At 43.2% G+C, this 19,327-nt stretch overlaps 1 protein-coding gene across 1 annotated transcript in view; it reads left to right on the top strand.

Moving 5' to 3' along the window:
• Nucleotides 1-19,327, top strand: part of LOC116979505 (serine-rich adhesin for platelets-like) — a 1,930,096-nt gene that overhangs the window by 177,020 nt on the left and 1,733,749 nt on the right. The window contains exons 45-46 of the mRNA XM_033031015.1: nt 288-413; nt 4,799-4,923. Of these exons, the coding sequence (XP_032886906.1) occupies nt 288-413; nt 4,799-4,923 (251 nt within the window). The remainder of the gene's footprint in view (nt 1-287; nt 414-4,798; nt 4,924-19,327) is intronic.

Raw genomic sequence — 19,327 nt, 5'->3', positions numbered from 1 at the left:
GAGGGCACTGTACATAATCTACAGGTCTTCATTCACCAATGATTATCTGGCAAAATTATTAACTCGATATTCATGATCATTTGCTGTGAGCTTGTGTGGTCGGATCGATTTTATTTCAGACTTCTAAAATGATTGTGCTAAATTGATGTTATGGAGAAATAAAAATTCTATTCATTAGGAAGAGCACTTTGACACACAATTTAGCATGATGATATATTAAAAATGTGATGAAATTTGGCATGTTCAGTATTTGTGGTAAAATGAAATAATGGGTTATTTTCTCCTAGACATCGACGAATGTGCGACCAACACCTCCAATTGTCAACAAAACTGCATCAATACAATCGGAAGCTTCAAATGCAGTTGTGGTCGGGGCTTCAGCACCAACGGAACCAACCCGGCGCTTTGTGATGGTAGGAAGCTGTCAAAAATGCAATATCTAATGGCATTCTCCAATGGATTATCTGATGGCATTTCCTATCCTGGAGTTTATTTTGGTTGTTTTGAAGGCAACATGTTTGCCTTCAATAATTAATCTCTTAACACAACTTTTCAAAATTGGATAAAATATTTGTGACATCATTATTTTATTTAAAGATCGTTTTTTTTCCCATTATTTATTTGTCTGTGTAAAATACCTTGCTAACGGCCAGTACTCTTGCTCCTTTATCACGTGAAAAGCCTTCTCAAATTATTAAATGATTGTCTTTTGGGTATAAATCCCGTTTGATCCGTATTTATTAAATTGTTAATATAATTATTTAGTCTTTTAGCTAGAATCTTTTCTAAAATTTTCTGATCCGTATTTAGAAGTGAAATAGCTCTATAAGAACCCGGTTCATCTAAATCTTGATCTTTTTTTGGTATAAGCGTTATTGTTGCTTCTGCTAGGGTTTCTGGTAGTTTATTTTCGGTATAAGCCTGCATGTATAAATTGAATAATCTTGGTACAATTGACTCCTGAAATCTTTTATAAAATTCATTACTAAAACCATCTGGTCCTGGGGTCTTCCCATTTTCCAGTGAGTTTATTATTTGTTTTATTTCTTCACTAGTAATCGGTGCTCCTAATTGCTCTTGTTCTAAACTATCCAATTTTGGGAGATTGCAATTATCTAAAAAATTTTTAATTTTACTAACATCTGTATTTATTTTAGATGTATATAAATTATGATAAAATTGGGCAAACCTCTTATTAATATCCTTTGGCAGTGTTAGAAACTCACCCTTATCCGATTTAATTTTAGTGATAGTTTTTTCCTTTTCTTGTTGCTTCAGTTGCCTCGCAAGTAATTTATGTGGCTTATCCCCAAATTCGAAGTGTGCTTGTTTTGTAATTTGGAATAATCTTATTACTCTTGCCGATAGTATTCTATTGATTTTATATTTCAATAAAGTTATCTTATTATGTTTATCTATGGTTGGGTCAGTTGCATTGTCCAGTTCTAGTAATTTTATTTCCTGTTCTATCCGCTGAAGTTCTCTTTTATTTTCCTTATTTTGAAAACTTTGGTAAGAGATTATGACGCCGCGAATATATGCCTTGAAGGTTTCCCATAATAGCGGTGCAGAAATACCCGGGGTGTCATTTATTTCGAGAAAAAAATGTGTTTGTTCTTTTATATACTCATAGCCCTGCGGGTTATTTAATATGTGTGCGTTGAATCTCCAAAAAGGTTTTATACCCGGCATTCCCTCAATTTTAAGTATAAAGTCAATGGTGAATGATCAGAAATAATACTATTATGATATGATGGTTTATTCGTATACGGGATTAATTTTGTGTCCAATAAGAAATAGTCAATTCGTGAATAAGTTTTATGAACTGATGAGTAAAATGAATAATCCCTACCACTTGGATTTGCTATTCTCCAAACATCAGCTATGTTGTTATTTTTTATATAAGTATTTAAAAATTCACAGGTCTTAGTTTTAACAAGATGCTTCCCTACCTTTATTGATTTATCTAAGTATGGGTCTATAACACAGTTAAAATCTCCCCCCATTATTATATTTTGATAATTATGCTCTGCGATTAAATCTATTATTTTCTTAAAAAATTGTGGGGGGTATCAAAATTAGGCGCGTAAATATTTATCATAGTTAATGTATTGTAAATTTCTCCCGTGACTATAACGTATCTTCCCTCTTTATCAGATATGGATTTCTTTAATTTAAAAGATATACCCTTCCGAATTATAATGGCCGTGCCTCATGCTTTAGAGCTGAATGAGGAGTAATAGGTTTGACCTATCCAGTTTGCCCTTAATCTGATCTGAGTTTGTTGTTTCAAATGTGTCTCTTGTAGGAAAGCAATATCCATATTTAATGATTTTAATTGTGCCAGAATTTTATCCCTCTTAATTGGCTCGTTCGCACCTCTGATGTTCCAACTTCGACTATTATCTTGCATTGGCTATTATTACCAGACTGTATGATTCATGTGATGCAGCCAAGTACCTCGGAATCCTGATTCCAGAGTTGTCCTTCATAATTTCTGCAGTAGTTTTACATCTCCTGACACTAGTAAACATAATTAAGGGAAATAGAAAAACATAACATAAAGTGTACATAAACATTGTTGTCATACAACACATAATTGTGAATAAACAAAAAAAGTTAGTGTAAGTTATCAACAAAGCGATATCTTACAAAAAAGCCACCAATGGCAGCTAGGATTGTTTTTAAATTGACCTCCGTCGATGAGATTATGCACTGGGCCTTACGCCCCTATTAAAGTGTGACCCAACGTTAGTCGGTTCCCTCTAGTTGTAACCAAAATTATCATATCAGGTCAATTAATAGCTGAACAGTTTAAAATAGAAAAAAAGAGAAGCTAGAAGATTTGGACTAAAATAAAAGTAATTATGGGTTAAAGCACCTCGTCAATAATTACACTTTTCATTAACCTGTATGTTAGTTAATTCATAATTAGTATTTAAAATATATGTCTAACCTCCCCCATCCTTCCTGCTATATAGTTAGTCGTGTTAGTGTAGTACATTATGCCTTTAACGTTAGTTGAGTTTATTGCGCGTAAGTAGTTAATTAGTTAGTTAGTTATATGTTATATTTGTAAATAATAGGTCATATAGTGTGGGACAGATGCATCACATCATGGCCATTTCAAAAGGGGACACTCATAGTTCTCAGGGCTGAAGGACTTGGCAACGAGCCTGCGACCTTGAGCTTCCATCTGTGCTTTCAGTTCAGAAATTTAATTTGGCCTGTGTTATTGAAAAACACATTCTTGCCAGATAAGCCTGTCTAGTAACCGTCTGAACAGTTCGAGTGTCTTAATTGAAACAGAGAAAACAAGTTCCACAGATAGAATGGCTATTATTCTGTTCCTCCTTGAATTTTGTTTAAAATCTCCTGGGCATATTTGCAAGCAGAGTCCAGGTCCGTGAATGAGCGTTGCTTGCCGTTAAACAAAATTAGCATTTTCACTGGATAGATCACACCATAACGAACTTCAGAATGTCCATATAAAATACTGCTTGCCCTTTTAAACTTGCGTCTTTTTGCCAGAATTTCCCGAGGATAATCCCTGTAGAATCTTACGATATTATCAGCGAATGTAAGATTTTCTCCATAGGGTATCTTCTTTAATAGATTTACCAAAGTTGAAATGTCTAGGAACTTTATGATAATTTGCCTTGGCGAAGCACTAACATGTTTTTGGAAGCGACCCACTCGATGAGCCACATCTATCTTTGGTTTTTCTGGCAGTTTGAAAACATCTTTAAGTAGATTAGTGATAAAATCACGCATTTGAAAGCCGTGTTCAGCACCCTCTTTAACTCCTATTATTCTCAGGTTTTGCCTTCTTGATCTGGCTTCTAAATCTTGACATTTCTCATTCAGTTTATTCGTTAGCTCCCAATTCATATTGTGTTGTTTTTTCAAACCTGTTATTTCGTGGCTCATCTGTTCCATTTCACCCTCCATCTCTTCCATCAATTTTTCCGTGTCTGTTAATTGCTTCAGCAGGGAGTCATGTTTATTGTTATAATCTCTCTGCATACTTTCCAATTCCTTCGCAGTCCTCGACTCCAAATCTTTAAACTGCTGGTTCAGGGCTACATAAAGCTCTTTTACTTCGCCGCAGCTATTATCAATTTTCTTAGAAAGATTGTCCTCCATAGTGGAGAAGTTGTTCTGAATTGTAGAGTTCATTTTGGCAAATTGCTTCTGAAGATCTTTAGTAATGTCTTTAATAATATTAGCTCTTACCGTTTCTTCCCAGCTTTTCATTTCTTTCTCCTTTGTATCACTTCTCGCAGCCATATCGCTTGTTGGTTGTTGAGGCTCCAGCTCCTCTTCCAAACTTTCAATAGGGGGTTCAGGAGTGGTTTCAAGCTCATCCAGAGCTTTTTGGAGCTGGAGACTGATTGTAGTCTTCTCTGACCTCTTCTGACCTCTTCTCTTTTTCATCCGATTTTTACCGATAAAATCGTTTTAAATCCCGAATCCACCGGCACCGTTTGATGGAATCAGTACCCTCGACGTTCAGCAATCCCGGTAAGAGTTTTTTAATCGATCCTGGCATGGGAGTCGACTTTAAACACGATTTGTCTGGAGGAGAGCTCAGTGCAGCTGCCTTCACTGTTTCATAGCAGCCACCGGAAGTGAAAAACGATCGTGCTAAATGAATGTTGTGGAGAAATTAAATTTCTATTCATCAGGAAGAACAATTTGACGCACAAGATAGCATGAAGATGTATTAAAAATGGGATGAAATTTGGCATGTTCAGCTTCCTGTTCTAAAATGAAATAATGGGGTATTTTCTCCCAGACATCGATGAATGTGCAACCAACACCTCCAAATGTCAACAAAACTGCACCAACACAATCAGAAGCTACAGGTGCAGTTGTGGTCCAGGCTTCAGAACCAATGTGAACGACCCTGCGCTTTGTGATGTTAGGAAGCTGTCAAACATGCCGATTCTCTGCACTTGATATATTTCTGATTGGCCGGTTCATTCCGGTTGTCCCCAAAACATTTTTGCTTCCCTTCGATAATTAAATAATTACAACAAACTTCTGAAGCTATAGGAATATTTTAATTTCAGAATTAGATAAAATAGTTGTCTACATCATAAATTGTTTGTTATTTTCCAGTTAGTCATTGTTGATCCCACTTTTGTTCATTTCTCAACCCTTTTTGTAAATTACCTTGCTGACGGCCAGTACTCTTGCTCCTGTGTCACCTGATCCTGTCTCCATTCTGTCTTTTGTACAACACCCCACTACTGTTTTGAAAACTGTAAACCTTCTACCCAGGTCCAGTTCTGAGAAAGGATTATTGACCCAAAATGCCAATTGGTTTGTGTTTTCACTGTTGGTGCTTGACTGGTTGAGATCCCAGTAGTTTTGTTCTAGTTTGAAGAATGAGTGATTGGACTGTATTCATCAGATATTGATGAATATGTGACTAACATGTCAAACTATGGACAAATCTACATGATTACATTTGCTATTCTCCATGCCAGGACCATTTTACAAGTTTGTAGAGGAACTTGGAGCACATTGGTAATTTGACAGGTCACTTCTTACCTGGGTGGTCTTGAGGCCCAGGTACTGTTATTGTGTCTGTTCTGTACTGGATGATACAACTGGACATTTTTAAAGTGCAGCAGGGAAGCTGAACCAAACCTGCCCCAGATACCCTGAGCCAGGTTCTATTACCACAGTGCCACAGAGGTATTCCTCTGAAATGAGTCAACTATTTGTCACAGATCTTATGACCATCATTTGCATTGCATGATCCCACCGATCCAGATAATAACCCAGGCCAGGCTCTGACCACCAGATTGCCCCCTGATACCTTCTCCATCCCCTCCCACCCTGTCCGCACAGTGCCATCTAAACTCTCAGTCTCCAATCCCACAAATAATTTCCCTGAACTCTACACTTTCAGCTCCATATACCTGTATACTATAACTATATACTTTCATGTCCATGCAATCAGAAAATCTACAATTTATCCCCATCTCCCAACATTCAAATGTCAGCCTGCTATACCCCCCTCTCCCATCCGCAACCACGATTGTGAACTATGAAACCTGTCCCCAAATCACCCCCTTCCTACTCATCATCCAAATTTATCTTTGACATTTATCTTTGATCATCCAGTCATAGAAACATAGAAACATAGAAAATAGGTGCAGGAGTAGGCCATTCGTCCCTTTGAGCCTGAATCGCCATTCAATATGATCATGGCTGATCATCCAACTCAGTATCCCATACCCGCCTTCTCTCCATACCACATGACCCCTTTAGCCACAAGGGCCACATCTAACTCCCTCTTAAATATAGCCAATGAACTGGCCTCAACTACCTTCTGTGCCAGAGAATTCCACAGATTCACCACTCTCTGTGTAAAAAATGATTTTCTCATTTCGGTCCTAAAAGACTTCCCTCTTATCCTTAAACTGTGACCCCTTGTTCTGGACTTCCCCAACATCGGGAATAATCTTCCTGCATCTAGCCTGTCCAACCCCTTTTGTAAGTTTCTATAAGATCCCCCCCCTCAATCTTCTAAATTCTAGCGTGTACAAGCCGAGTCTATCCAGTCTTTCATCATATGAAAGTCCTGCCATCCCAGGAATCAGTCTGGTGAACCTTCTCTGTACTCCCTCTATGGCAAGAATGTCTTTCCTCAGATTAGGAGACCAAAACTGCATGCAATACTCCAGGTGTGGTCTCACCAAGACCCTGTACAACTGTAGTAGAACCACCCTGCTCTTATACTTTTGCTATGAATGCTAACATACCATTCACTTTCTTCACTGCCTGCTGCACCTGCATGCCTACTTTCAATGACTGGTGTACCATGACACCCAGGTCTCGTTGCATCTCCCCTTGCATCTCCCAGTCTGCTGGTCTCTAATTCCAGAGCATCCATCATCCAGTCTGATGGACTCCAGTTCCACCAGGCAAGATGATGAGTTCTGCTGATTTCCCACCACCATGTAATTTGCTTGTTTATGATTGCATCTCTACACCAACCTGTCTGTTGGTCAATTGCCCGACCTTATCCTCCCCAATCTGTATGTTTCTGGTTTCTACCTCCCACCTCAAATTTTCATTCATTGCAATTGGCCTCTCCGACCTGCCCTCTTCTTCCCACAACAGCAAAGTGTAATTGGGTGTGTAACTGCTGGACATCCTGAAACCAGACTCCCATAATGGAGTACTGGAGATACGTTGCAATGTGGTATATCTATTAGAGTATAGGAAGGAACTGCAGATATTGGTTTATACTGAAGATAGACACACAATGCTGTAGTAACTCAGCAGGTTAGGCAGCATCTCTGGAGAAAAAGAAAAATGGGTCAAAACCATTCTTCAGACTTCAGACCTTTCTACCAGTCTGAAGAAGGGTTTCAGCCTGAAACGTTACTTATTCTCTTTCTCCAGAGATGCTGCCTGACCCACTTATTTACTTCAGCATATTGTGTCTATCTTTGGAAATTATGTAACATATTTCTGGTAGGACCTGAATCTACTGACTAGAAGGCATTGACTGGAATAGTGGTTGCTATGTTCCTTCTGTGCCTATTAATGCATCCATGAGAATGCATCAGCATTTCTCGGCAAATATTCCCCCTGGTGGTTCTATTTGACCGACGTAATCTATAGGTCTTCATTCAGCAATGGTTATCTGGTGTAGAAATTAACTGGAGTTTCCTGATCATTTTCTGTGAGCTTGTATGTTAGCTTTCACTGCAGTCTTCATTTAAATCCTGCTTGGGAGAACTATCAAACACACTGCATTTCAAGTTCCATAATAGCAAGTTATTATTTTGAAGCAAACATCTTCAATAAAGTCTGAAGAAGGGTTTCGGCCCGAAACGTCGCCTATTTCCTTCGCTCCATAGATGCTGCTGCACCCGCTGAGTTTCCCCAGCAATTTTGTGTACCATCTTCAATAAAACTTCAACTTACAAGCAAGAGAAATGATATGTAAAAAATTAGATGAAATGTGGCTCTTTTCTGCTTTATTGTCCTTAAGTGAAATAATGGACATTTTCTTGCAGATATCGATGAGTGTGCCACCAATACTGCAAGCTGTTCAGAAATCTGCATCAACACAAATGGAAGCTATGTGTGCAGTTGTAACACAGGCTTCAGCAATGACTTGACCAACCCTTCATTTTGTGATGGTAGGAAGTTTTTAAATTTACAGATTCTCTGCAAGTGGTAATTTTGGAAAAGATTGCGTGATATCATTTCTAATTTGCCTGCTCCTTATCACCTGATCTGTCTTAATTTATCTCCATACAGTGTTTTGCCTAACACCTCTCTACTCACCCCTGACTCTAGTTTGAAAAGTATAATCCTTCCACTCCTCCTATTTCTGTGGATGGGCCATAGTCTCAAAGGGTTAACTGGCTTCTTTTTCCATATAATGCTGCTTGACAAGCTGTTCTTACAGAAGTTTTGCTTTTACCTGAGTAAGGAGTGATTGGATTTGCTTCTTCACAGATTGATGCACGTGTGAGCAAAATTTCAAACTGTGAACAAGTCGGCATTGTACAGTATTAGTTTATTGTCATGTGTACTGAAATACTGTGAAAAACTTGGTTGTGCTTAGCATCCAGTACATTCCATACATTTATGCATCTTCTGAGGAAGTAGAGACATTGGTGTGCTTTCTTAGCCATAGCTTCCATTCACTTAGACCAACACAAATGGTTTGTGTTATTTATGTCTGGGAAATTCAAGTACTTGAATATCTCTGCTTCAGCACCACTGTCATGCCAGTTGTTCATGTTGTATTGGAAAATCAGAAACACAATTCTTCATTCCACCGTAGTTATTATAACTATTACAGGTAACGTTTTCCTTTGTGCGATAGAAGGATGTTTTTATTGCACTATTTGATCATCTTGACTATGTCTGTGCAACGTCCATTTTCAGAAACCAGGAGTTTAAAAAAAAATATGAAGGAAGGATCTGCAGATGCTGGTTTAAATCGAAGATAGACACAAAATGCTGGAGTAACTCAGCGGGACAGGCAAGGAATGGGTGACGTTTCGGGTCGAGATCCTTCTTCCACTCTAAAGGGTTTCGACCTGAAACATCACCCATTCCTTCTCTCCAGAGATACTGCCAGTCCCACTGAGTTACTCCAGCATTTTGTGTCTATCTTCGTATTTTTTAAATTGTTTATCTACAACTTACTTCAACCATTAATCACTTCTTTGCATTGCATGCAGCACAACTTAAAATTGCCCTACGATTTACTGTCACAAGTGAGCAGCTGAATCTGGCCGATCAAGAAATACGGGACAAGGTTTACCTAACTCTCCAACGTGAAGTTCGCCTGCATGCTCCTTTTCTTAGCAGGTACGCTGTGGAAAATAATCACCAACTGTACTGCTACACGGGTGGTTTTAAACTGAATAAGGGGGGTGGGGTGTCGAATGGGATAGTGGAGGATGGAGTTAAAGGGAAAGGGTTTCTTAAATGTGTGAGCGTAGAGACAGAGGGGTGTAAAATGAGGGTAGAAGCAATAGGTAGCAAGGTGAAAAGTAAAAGTGGCAGACCGGCAAATCCAGGGCAAAAATCAAAAAGGGCCACTTTTCAGCATAATAGTATAAGGGGTAAGAATGTTGTAAAAACAAGCCTGAAGGCTTTGTGTCTCAATGCAAGGAGCATTCGTAATAAGGTGGATGAGTTGAATGTGCAGATAGCTATTAACAACTATGATATAGTTGGGATCACGGAGACATGGCTCCAGGGTGACCAAGGCTGGGAGCTCAACATCCAGGGATATTCAATATTCAGGAGGGATAGACAGAAAGGGAAAGGAGGTGGGGTAGCGTTGCTGGTTAGAGAGCAGATTAACGCAATAGAAAGGAAGGACATTAGCTTTGAGGATGTGGAATCGATATGGGTAGAGCTGCGAAACACTAAGGGGCAGAAAACGCTAGTGGGAGTTGTGTACAGGCCATCTAACAGTAGTAGTGGAGTTGGGGATGGCATCAAACAGGAAATTAGAAATGCGTGCGACAAAGGCAAAACCGTTATAATGGGTGACTTCAATCTACATATAGATTGGGTGAATCAAATTGGCAAGGGTGCTGAGGAAGAGGATTTCTTGGAATGTATGCGGGATAGTTTTCTAAACCAACATGTAGAGGAACCAACGAGAGAGCAGGCTATTCTAGACTGGGTATTGAGTAATGAGGAAGGGTTAGTTAGCAGTCTTGTTGTGCGTGGCCCCTTGGGCAAGAGTGACCATAATATGGTTGAGTTCTTCATTAGGATGGAGAGTGACATCGTTAATTCAGAAACAAGGGTCCTGAACTTAAAGAAAGGTAACTTTGAGGGTATGAGACGTGAATTGGCCAAGATAGACTGGCGATTGATTCTTAATGGGTTGACGGTGGATATGCAATGGAAGACATTTAAAGACTGCATGGATGAACTACAATAATTGTTCATCCCAGTTTGGCAAAAGAATAAATCAGGGAAGGTAGTACATCCGTGGATAACAAGGAAAATCAGGGGTAGTATCAAAGCGAAGGATGATGCGTACAAATTAGCCAGAAAAAGCAGCATACTGGGAGAAATTCAGAGACCAGCAGAGGAGGACAAAGGGCTTAATTAGGAAAGGAAAAATAGATTATGAAAGAAAACTGGCAGGGAACATAAAAACTGACTGCAAAAGTTTTTATAGATATGTGAAAAGAAAGAGATTAGTTAAAACAAATGTAGGTCCCTTGCAGTCAGAAACAGGTGAGTTGATCATGGGGAACAAGGATATGGCGGACCAATTGAATAACTACTTTGGTTCCGTCTTCACTAAGGAAGACATAAATAATCTGCCGGTAATAGCAGGGGACCGCGGGTCAAAGGAGTTGGAGGAATTGAGTGAAATCCAGGTTAGCCGGGAAGTGGTGTTGGGTAAATTGAATGGATTAAAGGCCGATAAATCCCCAGGGCCAGATAGGCTGCATCCCAGAGTACTTAAGGAAGTAGCTCCAGAAATAGTGGATGCATTAGTAATAATCTTTCAAAACTCTTTAGATTCTGGAGTAGTTCCTGAGGATTGGCGGGTAGCAAACGTAACCCCACTTTTTAAGAAGGGAGGGAGAGAGAAAACGGGGAATTACAGACCAGTTAGTCTAACATCGGTAGTGGGGAAACTGCTAGAGTCAGTTATTAAAGATGGGATAGCAGCACATTTGGAAAGTGGTGAAATCATTGGACAAAGTCAGCATGGATTTACAAAAGGTAAATCATGTCTGACGAATCTTATAGAATTTTTCGAAGATGTAACTAGTAGCGTGGATAGGGGAGAACCAGTGGATGTGGTGTATCTGGACTTCCAGAAGGCTTTCGACAAGGTCCCACATAAGAGATTAGTATACAAACTTAAAGCACACGGCATTGGGGGTTCAGTATTGATGTGGATAGAGAACTGGCTGGCAAACAGGAAGCAAAGAGTAGGAGTAAACGGGTCCTTTTCACAATGGCAGGCAGTGACTAGTGGGGTACCGCAAGGCTCAGTGCTGGGACCCCAGCTATTTACAATATATATTAATGATCTGGATGAGGGAATTGAAGGCAATATCTCCAAGTTTGCGGATGACACTAAGCTGGGGGGCAGTGTTAGCTGTGAGGAGGATGCTAGGAGACTGCAAGGTGACTTGGATAGGCTGGGTGAGTGGGCAAATGTTTGGCAGATGCAGTATAATGTGGATAAATGTGAGGTTGTCCATTTTGGTGGCAAAAACAGGATAGCAGACTATTATCTAAATGGTGGCCGACTAGGAAAAGGGGAGATGCAGCGAGACCTGGGTGTCATGGTACACCAGTCATTGAAAGTAGGCAAGCAGGTGCAGCAGGCAGTGAAGAAAGCAAATGGTATGTTAGCTTTCGTAGCAAAAGGATTTGAGTATAGGAGCAGGGAGGTTCTACTGCAGTTGTACAGGGTCTTGGTGAGACCGCACCTGGAGTATTGCGTACAGTTTTGGTCTCCAAATCTGAGGAAGGACATTATTGCCATAGAGAGAGTGCAGAGAAGGTTCACCAGACTGATTCCTGGGATGTCAGGACTGTCTTATGAAGAAAGACTGGATAGACTTGGTTTATACTCTCTAGAATTTAGGAGATTGAGAGGGGATCTTATAGAAACTTATAAAATTCTTAAGGGGTTGGACAGGCTAGATGCAGGAAGATTGTTCCCGATGTTGGGGAAGTCCAGGACAAAGGGTCACAGCTTAAGGATAAGGGGGAAATCCTTTAAAGCCGAGATGAGAAGAACTTTTTTCACACAGAGAGTGGTGAATCTCTGGAACTCTCTGCCACAGAGGGTAGTCGAGGCCAGTTTATTGGCTATATTTAAGAGGGAGTTAGGTGTGGCCCTTGTGGCTAAGGGGATCAGAGGGTATGGAGAGAAGGCAGGTACGGGATACTGAGTTGCATGATCAGCCATGATCATATTGAATGGCGGTGCAGGCTCGAAGGGCCGAATGGCCTACTCCTGCACCTAATTTCTATGTTTCTATGTACATTCTGTGCCGTAAACTGAGCCATCCGCAATTGAATAGCTAAATGGTATATTGTGTAAATCAATACTGGGAGCCATTGGAACAACAACAATCTTAAAGCTGCCACTGTCTACTTCAATAAAAGCCCATTCCCCTCAGATCATTGCAGGAACATTGAAGAAGCGATTCCCAAGAGAATTCCCAACAATATGGTGTACCAGTATCAGTTTGAATCATTTTTATTTTGTATACTACATTTTGCATGGACAGCACAGTTAAGCAGTGGTAGAGTTGCTGCCTTACAGTGCTTGCAGCGCCAGAGACCCGGGTTCAATCCTGACCACAGGTGCTGTCTGTATGGAGTTTGTATGTTCTCCCTGTGACTGCGTGGGATTTCTCTGAGATCATTGTTTTCCACCCACATTCCAAAGACGTACAGGTTTGTAGGTTAATTGGCTTGGTGTAAGTGTATAATTGTCCCGAATGTGTGTAGGATAGTGTTAATGTGCGGGGTTCGATGCTCAGTGCCGAATAGCCTGTTTCCGCACTATATCTCTAAACTAAACTAAAGTAAATATATTTGTGTCAATATTTGACACATACGGGAAGTTACAAAGTAAGATACAGCAGGCAGGTGGAACTAGTGTAGCTTGGGCATGTTGGCTGGTTTGGGCTAGTTGGGCCAAAGGGTCATATGACCTATGACTCTCATGAGATTCTGGAAACCTGGCTAAAACAGAAATTGATGGAAATACTGAGCATACGGCAACATCTGTTAAGAAAGTAACAAAGTGATAAATAACACTTCAATTTGTTGATACTTAATTGGCAATTAGAGCACTTAGCAGCCTTGTATATTTGAAGTTGTAGTAAAAGGAGAGAGGAGCAGAAATGTCTATGAATGCATGCAGACCAAGAAAGGTGAAATGAGGAAGCAGGTTTTGGTCAAAAATGTATCATGTTTAAAGGTATCATTCATGGCACGGTGAAGAGTTGTACATTGTAGAGTCTAGCAATAATGAGTAGATACAGATTAGATATATTTATTTAACATTTATATATCGCCCTCAGAATTGCTGCAATGCGAAAAGATGTACAACTGAACTGATGGCAAAGAAAAATTGTGTCCAGAGAAAGTAGGAATTCAAAGATGGATACAGAAAGAACAAAGTGTGTTGGATGACATTAAATACATTCTAATTCTTGGCATCCTTTGTAATAATGTCTACAAAAATAATAATAAAGTATGTAAGAGGAAAAATGTAAGTTTAGTTGTCCAGTGTTACATACTGCATGGGATGAATGGGGGCAAAATTCATCGTATCCCCTTCAATACAAACTGAGCTAACACCCACAGTCCACAGGCAGTGTAGTGTCAGCCACCATGTGGCTAATTAAATGACTATTTAATTAAATGTGTACCTTCTGTCCTGACACATTTGGGAAATATGGCCAGGCATTACATCCTTGGAGTAAGCATTGGTTTTGTGCAAGAAATGTTTTTGGAATGGAGCATTTTAGCACGCTTAGAACTGAATTCCAAATTACATTAGTAAATCTTTGATCATGTTGTGCTGCAATGAGAGGGTTCTTACTTCTAAATAATATTAATGAATGAAAATGATTCCCACAATTAATTCAGTGCAGCACTTTGCAGAGCAAAGAATTTAATGAAAATTAATTTCAACTAGACTAAATTCAACTGTTAGGTCCCAGTCACATGGGAGGTCTGGTCCCCCAACGCAACCTGTCCCCCACTGCATTATTCCACCACTCACCCGTTCCCCCAATGCAACCCATTCCCCCAATGCAATATTACACCACTCACGCATGGCCCCCAACTGCGCAGGCACGGCTCATTTCCCCTCATCCCCCAATACCCCCCCTCCTCTTCACTCTTCCTCTCCCCCCCAATCCCTCCCTCACCTCTTCTTCCCTCTCCTTTCCCCTACCCTCAGTCACTCCCTCCATCACTCCCTCCATAACTCCTCTCCCCTCCTATCCCTCTGTCCCCCACTCCTCACTTCCCCCTATCCCCCCCACTATCCCTCCTGACCTCTCCCACTGCCCTCCTCTCCTTCTATTCCCCACTCCCTACCTCCCCCACTCCCCCTCCTCTCCCTCTATTCCCCCTCCTCCCCACTATCCTCACCCCCCCCCCACTTTCCCTCTCTCCCTCCGTACCCTTTTTCCCCCTCAATCCCCCCACTGTCCCTCCTCACCTCCTCAGGATCTTTCCCCTCTCCTCCTCCCCTCCCAATCCCCCCCTCACCTCTCCCTCCCTCCATCCATAAAAAGCAGCATCTGCAGTTCCTTCCTCCACAGGTCATTCATTTGGCCAATCCTCCTCCATTTTCCCCCGTGGTCGGGACTTCAACCCTCCGCAGCTGCCGCTGCGGGCGCCCAGATGAGTAAAAGTCAAGGTAAGTCCTGAATCGGTGCCTCCCCCACCGCAGACCGCGGCTTCAGGCTGCCGCGGGCCAGCGAACGGAGCGCTCCCCTCCGACGTGCCCCAGGGAGGGTTCGCCCGCTCCACACAGAGAGTCCAAGCTGCACCCGCTGCTGAAGCCCCGGGCGCGTCTCCGAAAAAGGCTGCACCGATCCTCGATGTTAGGCCACGGGGGAGGCGACATGGAAAAATTTGCCTCTCCGTGGAGGAGGCGACCAAAGCGGTTTCCCTCTTACCCCCCCCCCCCCCCCCCCACACACACACACACACACAAAACACACAGAAAAACATTAAAAACATACATTTAAACACACTAAAAAAACTGACACGCTGCTGGCAGGGCTGCCGGTTTGCAGCGCCCCCACCGACCTGTATGTGGGAGGGGGAATGTGGTTGGAGCCAGGGCCGCAGGCCACACATCCCCCCCCCCCCCCCCCCCCACACACATCCCCCTCTCACATACACCCCTCTCCCCCTCCCACATACACCCCTCTCCCCCTCCCACATACACCCCCTCCCCTACTCCACCACCTACAACCTCCCACCCCCACCCCTTTTTGCCTGTGCTGCCTATTTTCTGGAGCATTGCCTGCATTTCTGGTCACCCCACTACAGGAACAATATGGAGACTTTACAATGGGTTCAGAGGAGGTTAACTAGAATATTGCCTAGATTAGAGGGTTCCAGCTACAGGAAGAGGTTGGATGGACTTGGAATATTTTCTGTGGAGCGTCGGACATTGAGGGTAGACTTGATAGAGGCATAGGACCTTTTATACAAGTCCACCACTGATTTTCCGGCAACTGTTGGTCCGGCACTTCCTTTAAACTGTACAAAATCCGGAGAGCGCACTTGAAACCCCCCCCGAAAGTCCCTCCGAAAATTGGCGCCTAGACTGGGTGAAGCGGTCAATCTCAACCTCATTGGAACTTCCGTGCCGATCGGCATGTCAAATTTGCCCCCTGTGGCCGGGGCTTTGGCCCACTGGAGTCAGCAAATTCATTCTTACAGCTAATTTCCTTGGCCGATCGGTGGGTAGAATTTGCCCACAGCGACCAGTGCTCTGGAACCCCCACCTGGCTGGAACCGGCAGATCCGTTCCCATAGCCAACCTCCGTGGCTGACTTTACGGGCTTGTATCTTGACCCCTGGGCAGCCTAGGCGAACCGTTCTAGTACCATTGGACTCCTCTCCGAAGCTGTGGCTTCTTATGGTCTGGCCAAATGGATAATCCGGAAAGGCCCTGGAACCAAGAATGCCGGGATATCAGTGGTAGACCTGTGAATAAAATTATGAGAGGCATAGATAGAGTAGTCAGAATCTTTTTCACAGGGAGGAAATGTCCAACACTAGAGGGCATGGCTATGAGGTGAGAAAGGAGAGCCTAATGGAGATGTATGGGGTACATTTTTGCACAGGGAATGTTGGGGGGCTGGAATGCACTGTAATGCACTGCCAATAAGTTGTGGTGGGCAGATACGATAGTGGTGTTGAAGAGGGTTTTGGATAGGCACATGGGAGTGCAGGCAATAGATGGATACGTATCATGTCCAGGCAGATGAGATCAGTTTAACTTGACATCACGTTTGGCTCAAACATTGTGGGCCACAGGGCCCATGCCTGTGCTGCACTGTTCTATCATCTATGACCTATCTGAGCACACACACACACACACACACACACACACACACACACACACACACACACACACACACACACACACACACACACACACACACACACACACACAACCCCCGCACCCGTAAGATCAGTTGGGTCCCTGTCACACGGTGGGCCTGGTCCAGTTCCCAAACGCAATATTCCATCACTCACCCAGAGCCGACAACTGCGTAGGGGTTGTTTTTTCGCCTACCTGGCAAAAACGCCTCCGTCATTTTTAAACTTTTAAAAAAATGCATTTGCACTTGCTAGCGAGCAAAACTCAGTGAACGCTTGAAGAGTGGGCTGCGTCTTCCTCCAATCAGGCCGTACATGGATGACATGACCACAATAACAACAACAAAAGCATGCACCAAATGCCTGCTGGATAAACTCCAGGAAAACATCAAATGGGCACGAATGGATATTAAACCCAACCAATCCTGCAGTATTTCCATCGTCAAAGGCCGGCTCACTGACGAAAGGTTCTGCATCAATAACGAGACAATACCAACTGTCCTGGAGAAGCCTGTCAAAAGCCTCGGGCGATGGTACACTGCATGCCTCAAGGATGGAGAGCAGGTGGAACAACTCAGGCAGGATACAATCAGTGGCTTCAACAAATCAACACTCAGGGAAGCTCAAGCTTTGGTGCTTTCAATTCGGTCTACTGCCCCGACTCATATGGCCAATTACCATCTATGAGGTCACTTTATCCCATGTCAACCAGCTGGAGAGACTGGTGAACTCACAAGTAAGGAAGTGGCTTGGGCTACCGAGATGCCTCAGCAGCATAGGGCTCTATGGGAATGGAGCCCTCTCACTGCCAGTCTCAAGCCTGATGGAGGAATACAATGTGCCAAAGTAAGGCTGGACATGACACTAACAGAATCCCGGGACCCAATAAAATGACTGGCAATTCCAACCCTAGCAACAGGGAAGAAATGGACTCCACCAGCCGTGGTATTGGACGTAAAATCCGCCATCCAAAACACGGACATAATGTGCCATGTCCAACAAGGCCGAGAGGGCTTTGGCCTGGGAGCAATGAAACCTACCTGGCAAAAGTCTACTCCAGGTGAACATCGGCACCTGGTGGTGGAGGAGGTGCGCCACCAGGAAGAAGCAGCCTGGTGTGCCAAAGCCATATCCCAAGCCAAACAAGGCCGCTGGATGATGTGGGATGGCATTGAGAGGAGGAAGATCACATGGAGAGAGCTGTGGACTATGGAGTCAAATAAGTTGAGCTTCATTATCAGAGACACATATGACGTCCTTCCCTCTCCCACAAACCTATATCATTGTCTGGGAGAGGATCCAGCCTGCCCCCTGTGTGCAGTTCCAGCAAACCTCAAGCACATCCTGGTCGGTTGTAAGACCAGCCTAACACAAGGCAGATACACCTGGCGACACAACCAGGTGCTGAGGTGTTTGGCAGCTGAACTCAAGTGTAAGAGATTTTACATTCCCGCAAATACCATCCTTCATCCGAGAAGGAGAGAAACGGAGGACTAACCCCTCGCCTCTCAACTCATGCCCACTGAATGCAGCCAGGGACTGGGAAATACGTGTTGACCTAGGCCAGAGGCTTTCGTTCCCAGTTGAAATCGCAGTTACCAACCTGCGACCAGACCTCGTTCTCTGGTCCAACTCCTGTCGGCGTGTTTTCATCATTGAGCTGGCGGTCCCATGGGAGGAGGCTGTGGACGAGGCTAATGAAAGGAAAAAGCTTTGATATTCAAACCTTGCAGCAGAGGCAGAGGAGAGAGGTTGGAGCGTAAGGGTGTGTCCAGTGGAGGTAGGGTGCAGGGGCTTTGTAGCCAGTTCCACCGCAAGGCTCCTGAGGGAAGTTGGAGTCAAAGGGCAGGCACAAAGGAGGGCAATAAAAGAACTAGCCAATGCTGCCGAACGGAGCATTCACTGGCTGTGGCTGAAGAGGAAAGATGCTGTCTGGGCTACCATCTAGAGGCCAACAATAAGACACATACCCAGGTCTGATCAACCTGCGGTGGTCCTGCCTCGACTGAGGGTGTCTTGTGATAAAAGGCCGAAACACCCAGTGACATTGAGGTACACAACTGAATATGTGTCTGATTGTTAGCAAATTCACCTAGTGGTCATACCCAAGAATGGCAGTTGTAGTGAAATCTCATGGATTGTATCACCCAGTCCTACTAATCAATCTGAACATCTGGATCAAGCCAGTGACTACTGCGAAAGGGCAGCTGACAACCGGGGAAAGACTTAGTGATGGCCTGGAGAGACTGCTGACCGGAGGGAATAAACCCCACCGGGGCTGGCATGGGCTAGCTCCACATGCCAGCAGGATCCATCGCTAATCAGCGTTTTGGATTCACCCATATATTGCTACGAAAAAGACAAGACAAAGAATACCCCTTGATTCTGCGAGAGCAGGGGCGGAAGATGACTCATCGACAGACCACAGGGCAACAGACCTAGGAACGGAATCGACTATGAGTATTACAACTAGCACAGCAATTGACAGAGCAGCAGCACCGGCAGGCCATAAGCTACGAAGTTGTATCTGTGGCTGGGAAAAGATAATATCAGAGAAGGGTCTCAAGATCCACCTGGCAGGAAAAACTGCCTGAGAGAGCTTGGTGTGGGGCCTCCCATTGACCATTACTTTCTAAGAGGTAGGCGAAATCAGTCAAGTGAAGCCCAGTGGCAGGATAACCACCACAGTCCA

Source organism: Amblyraja radiata, chromosome 13 (genome assembly GCF_010909765.2).
Source record: "Amblyraja radiata isolate CabotCenter1 chromosome 13, sAmbRad1.1.pri, whole genome shotgun sequence".
Classification (NCBI taxonomy): Eukaryota; Metazoa; Chordata; class Chondrichthyes; order Rajiformes; family Rajidae; genus Amblyraja; species Amblyraja radiata.
Note: the sequence above shows the minus strand (reverse complement) of the source record. Positions and strands in the feature narration are given on the sequence as shown.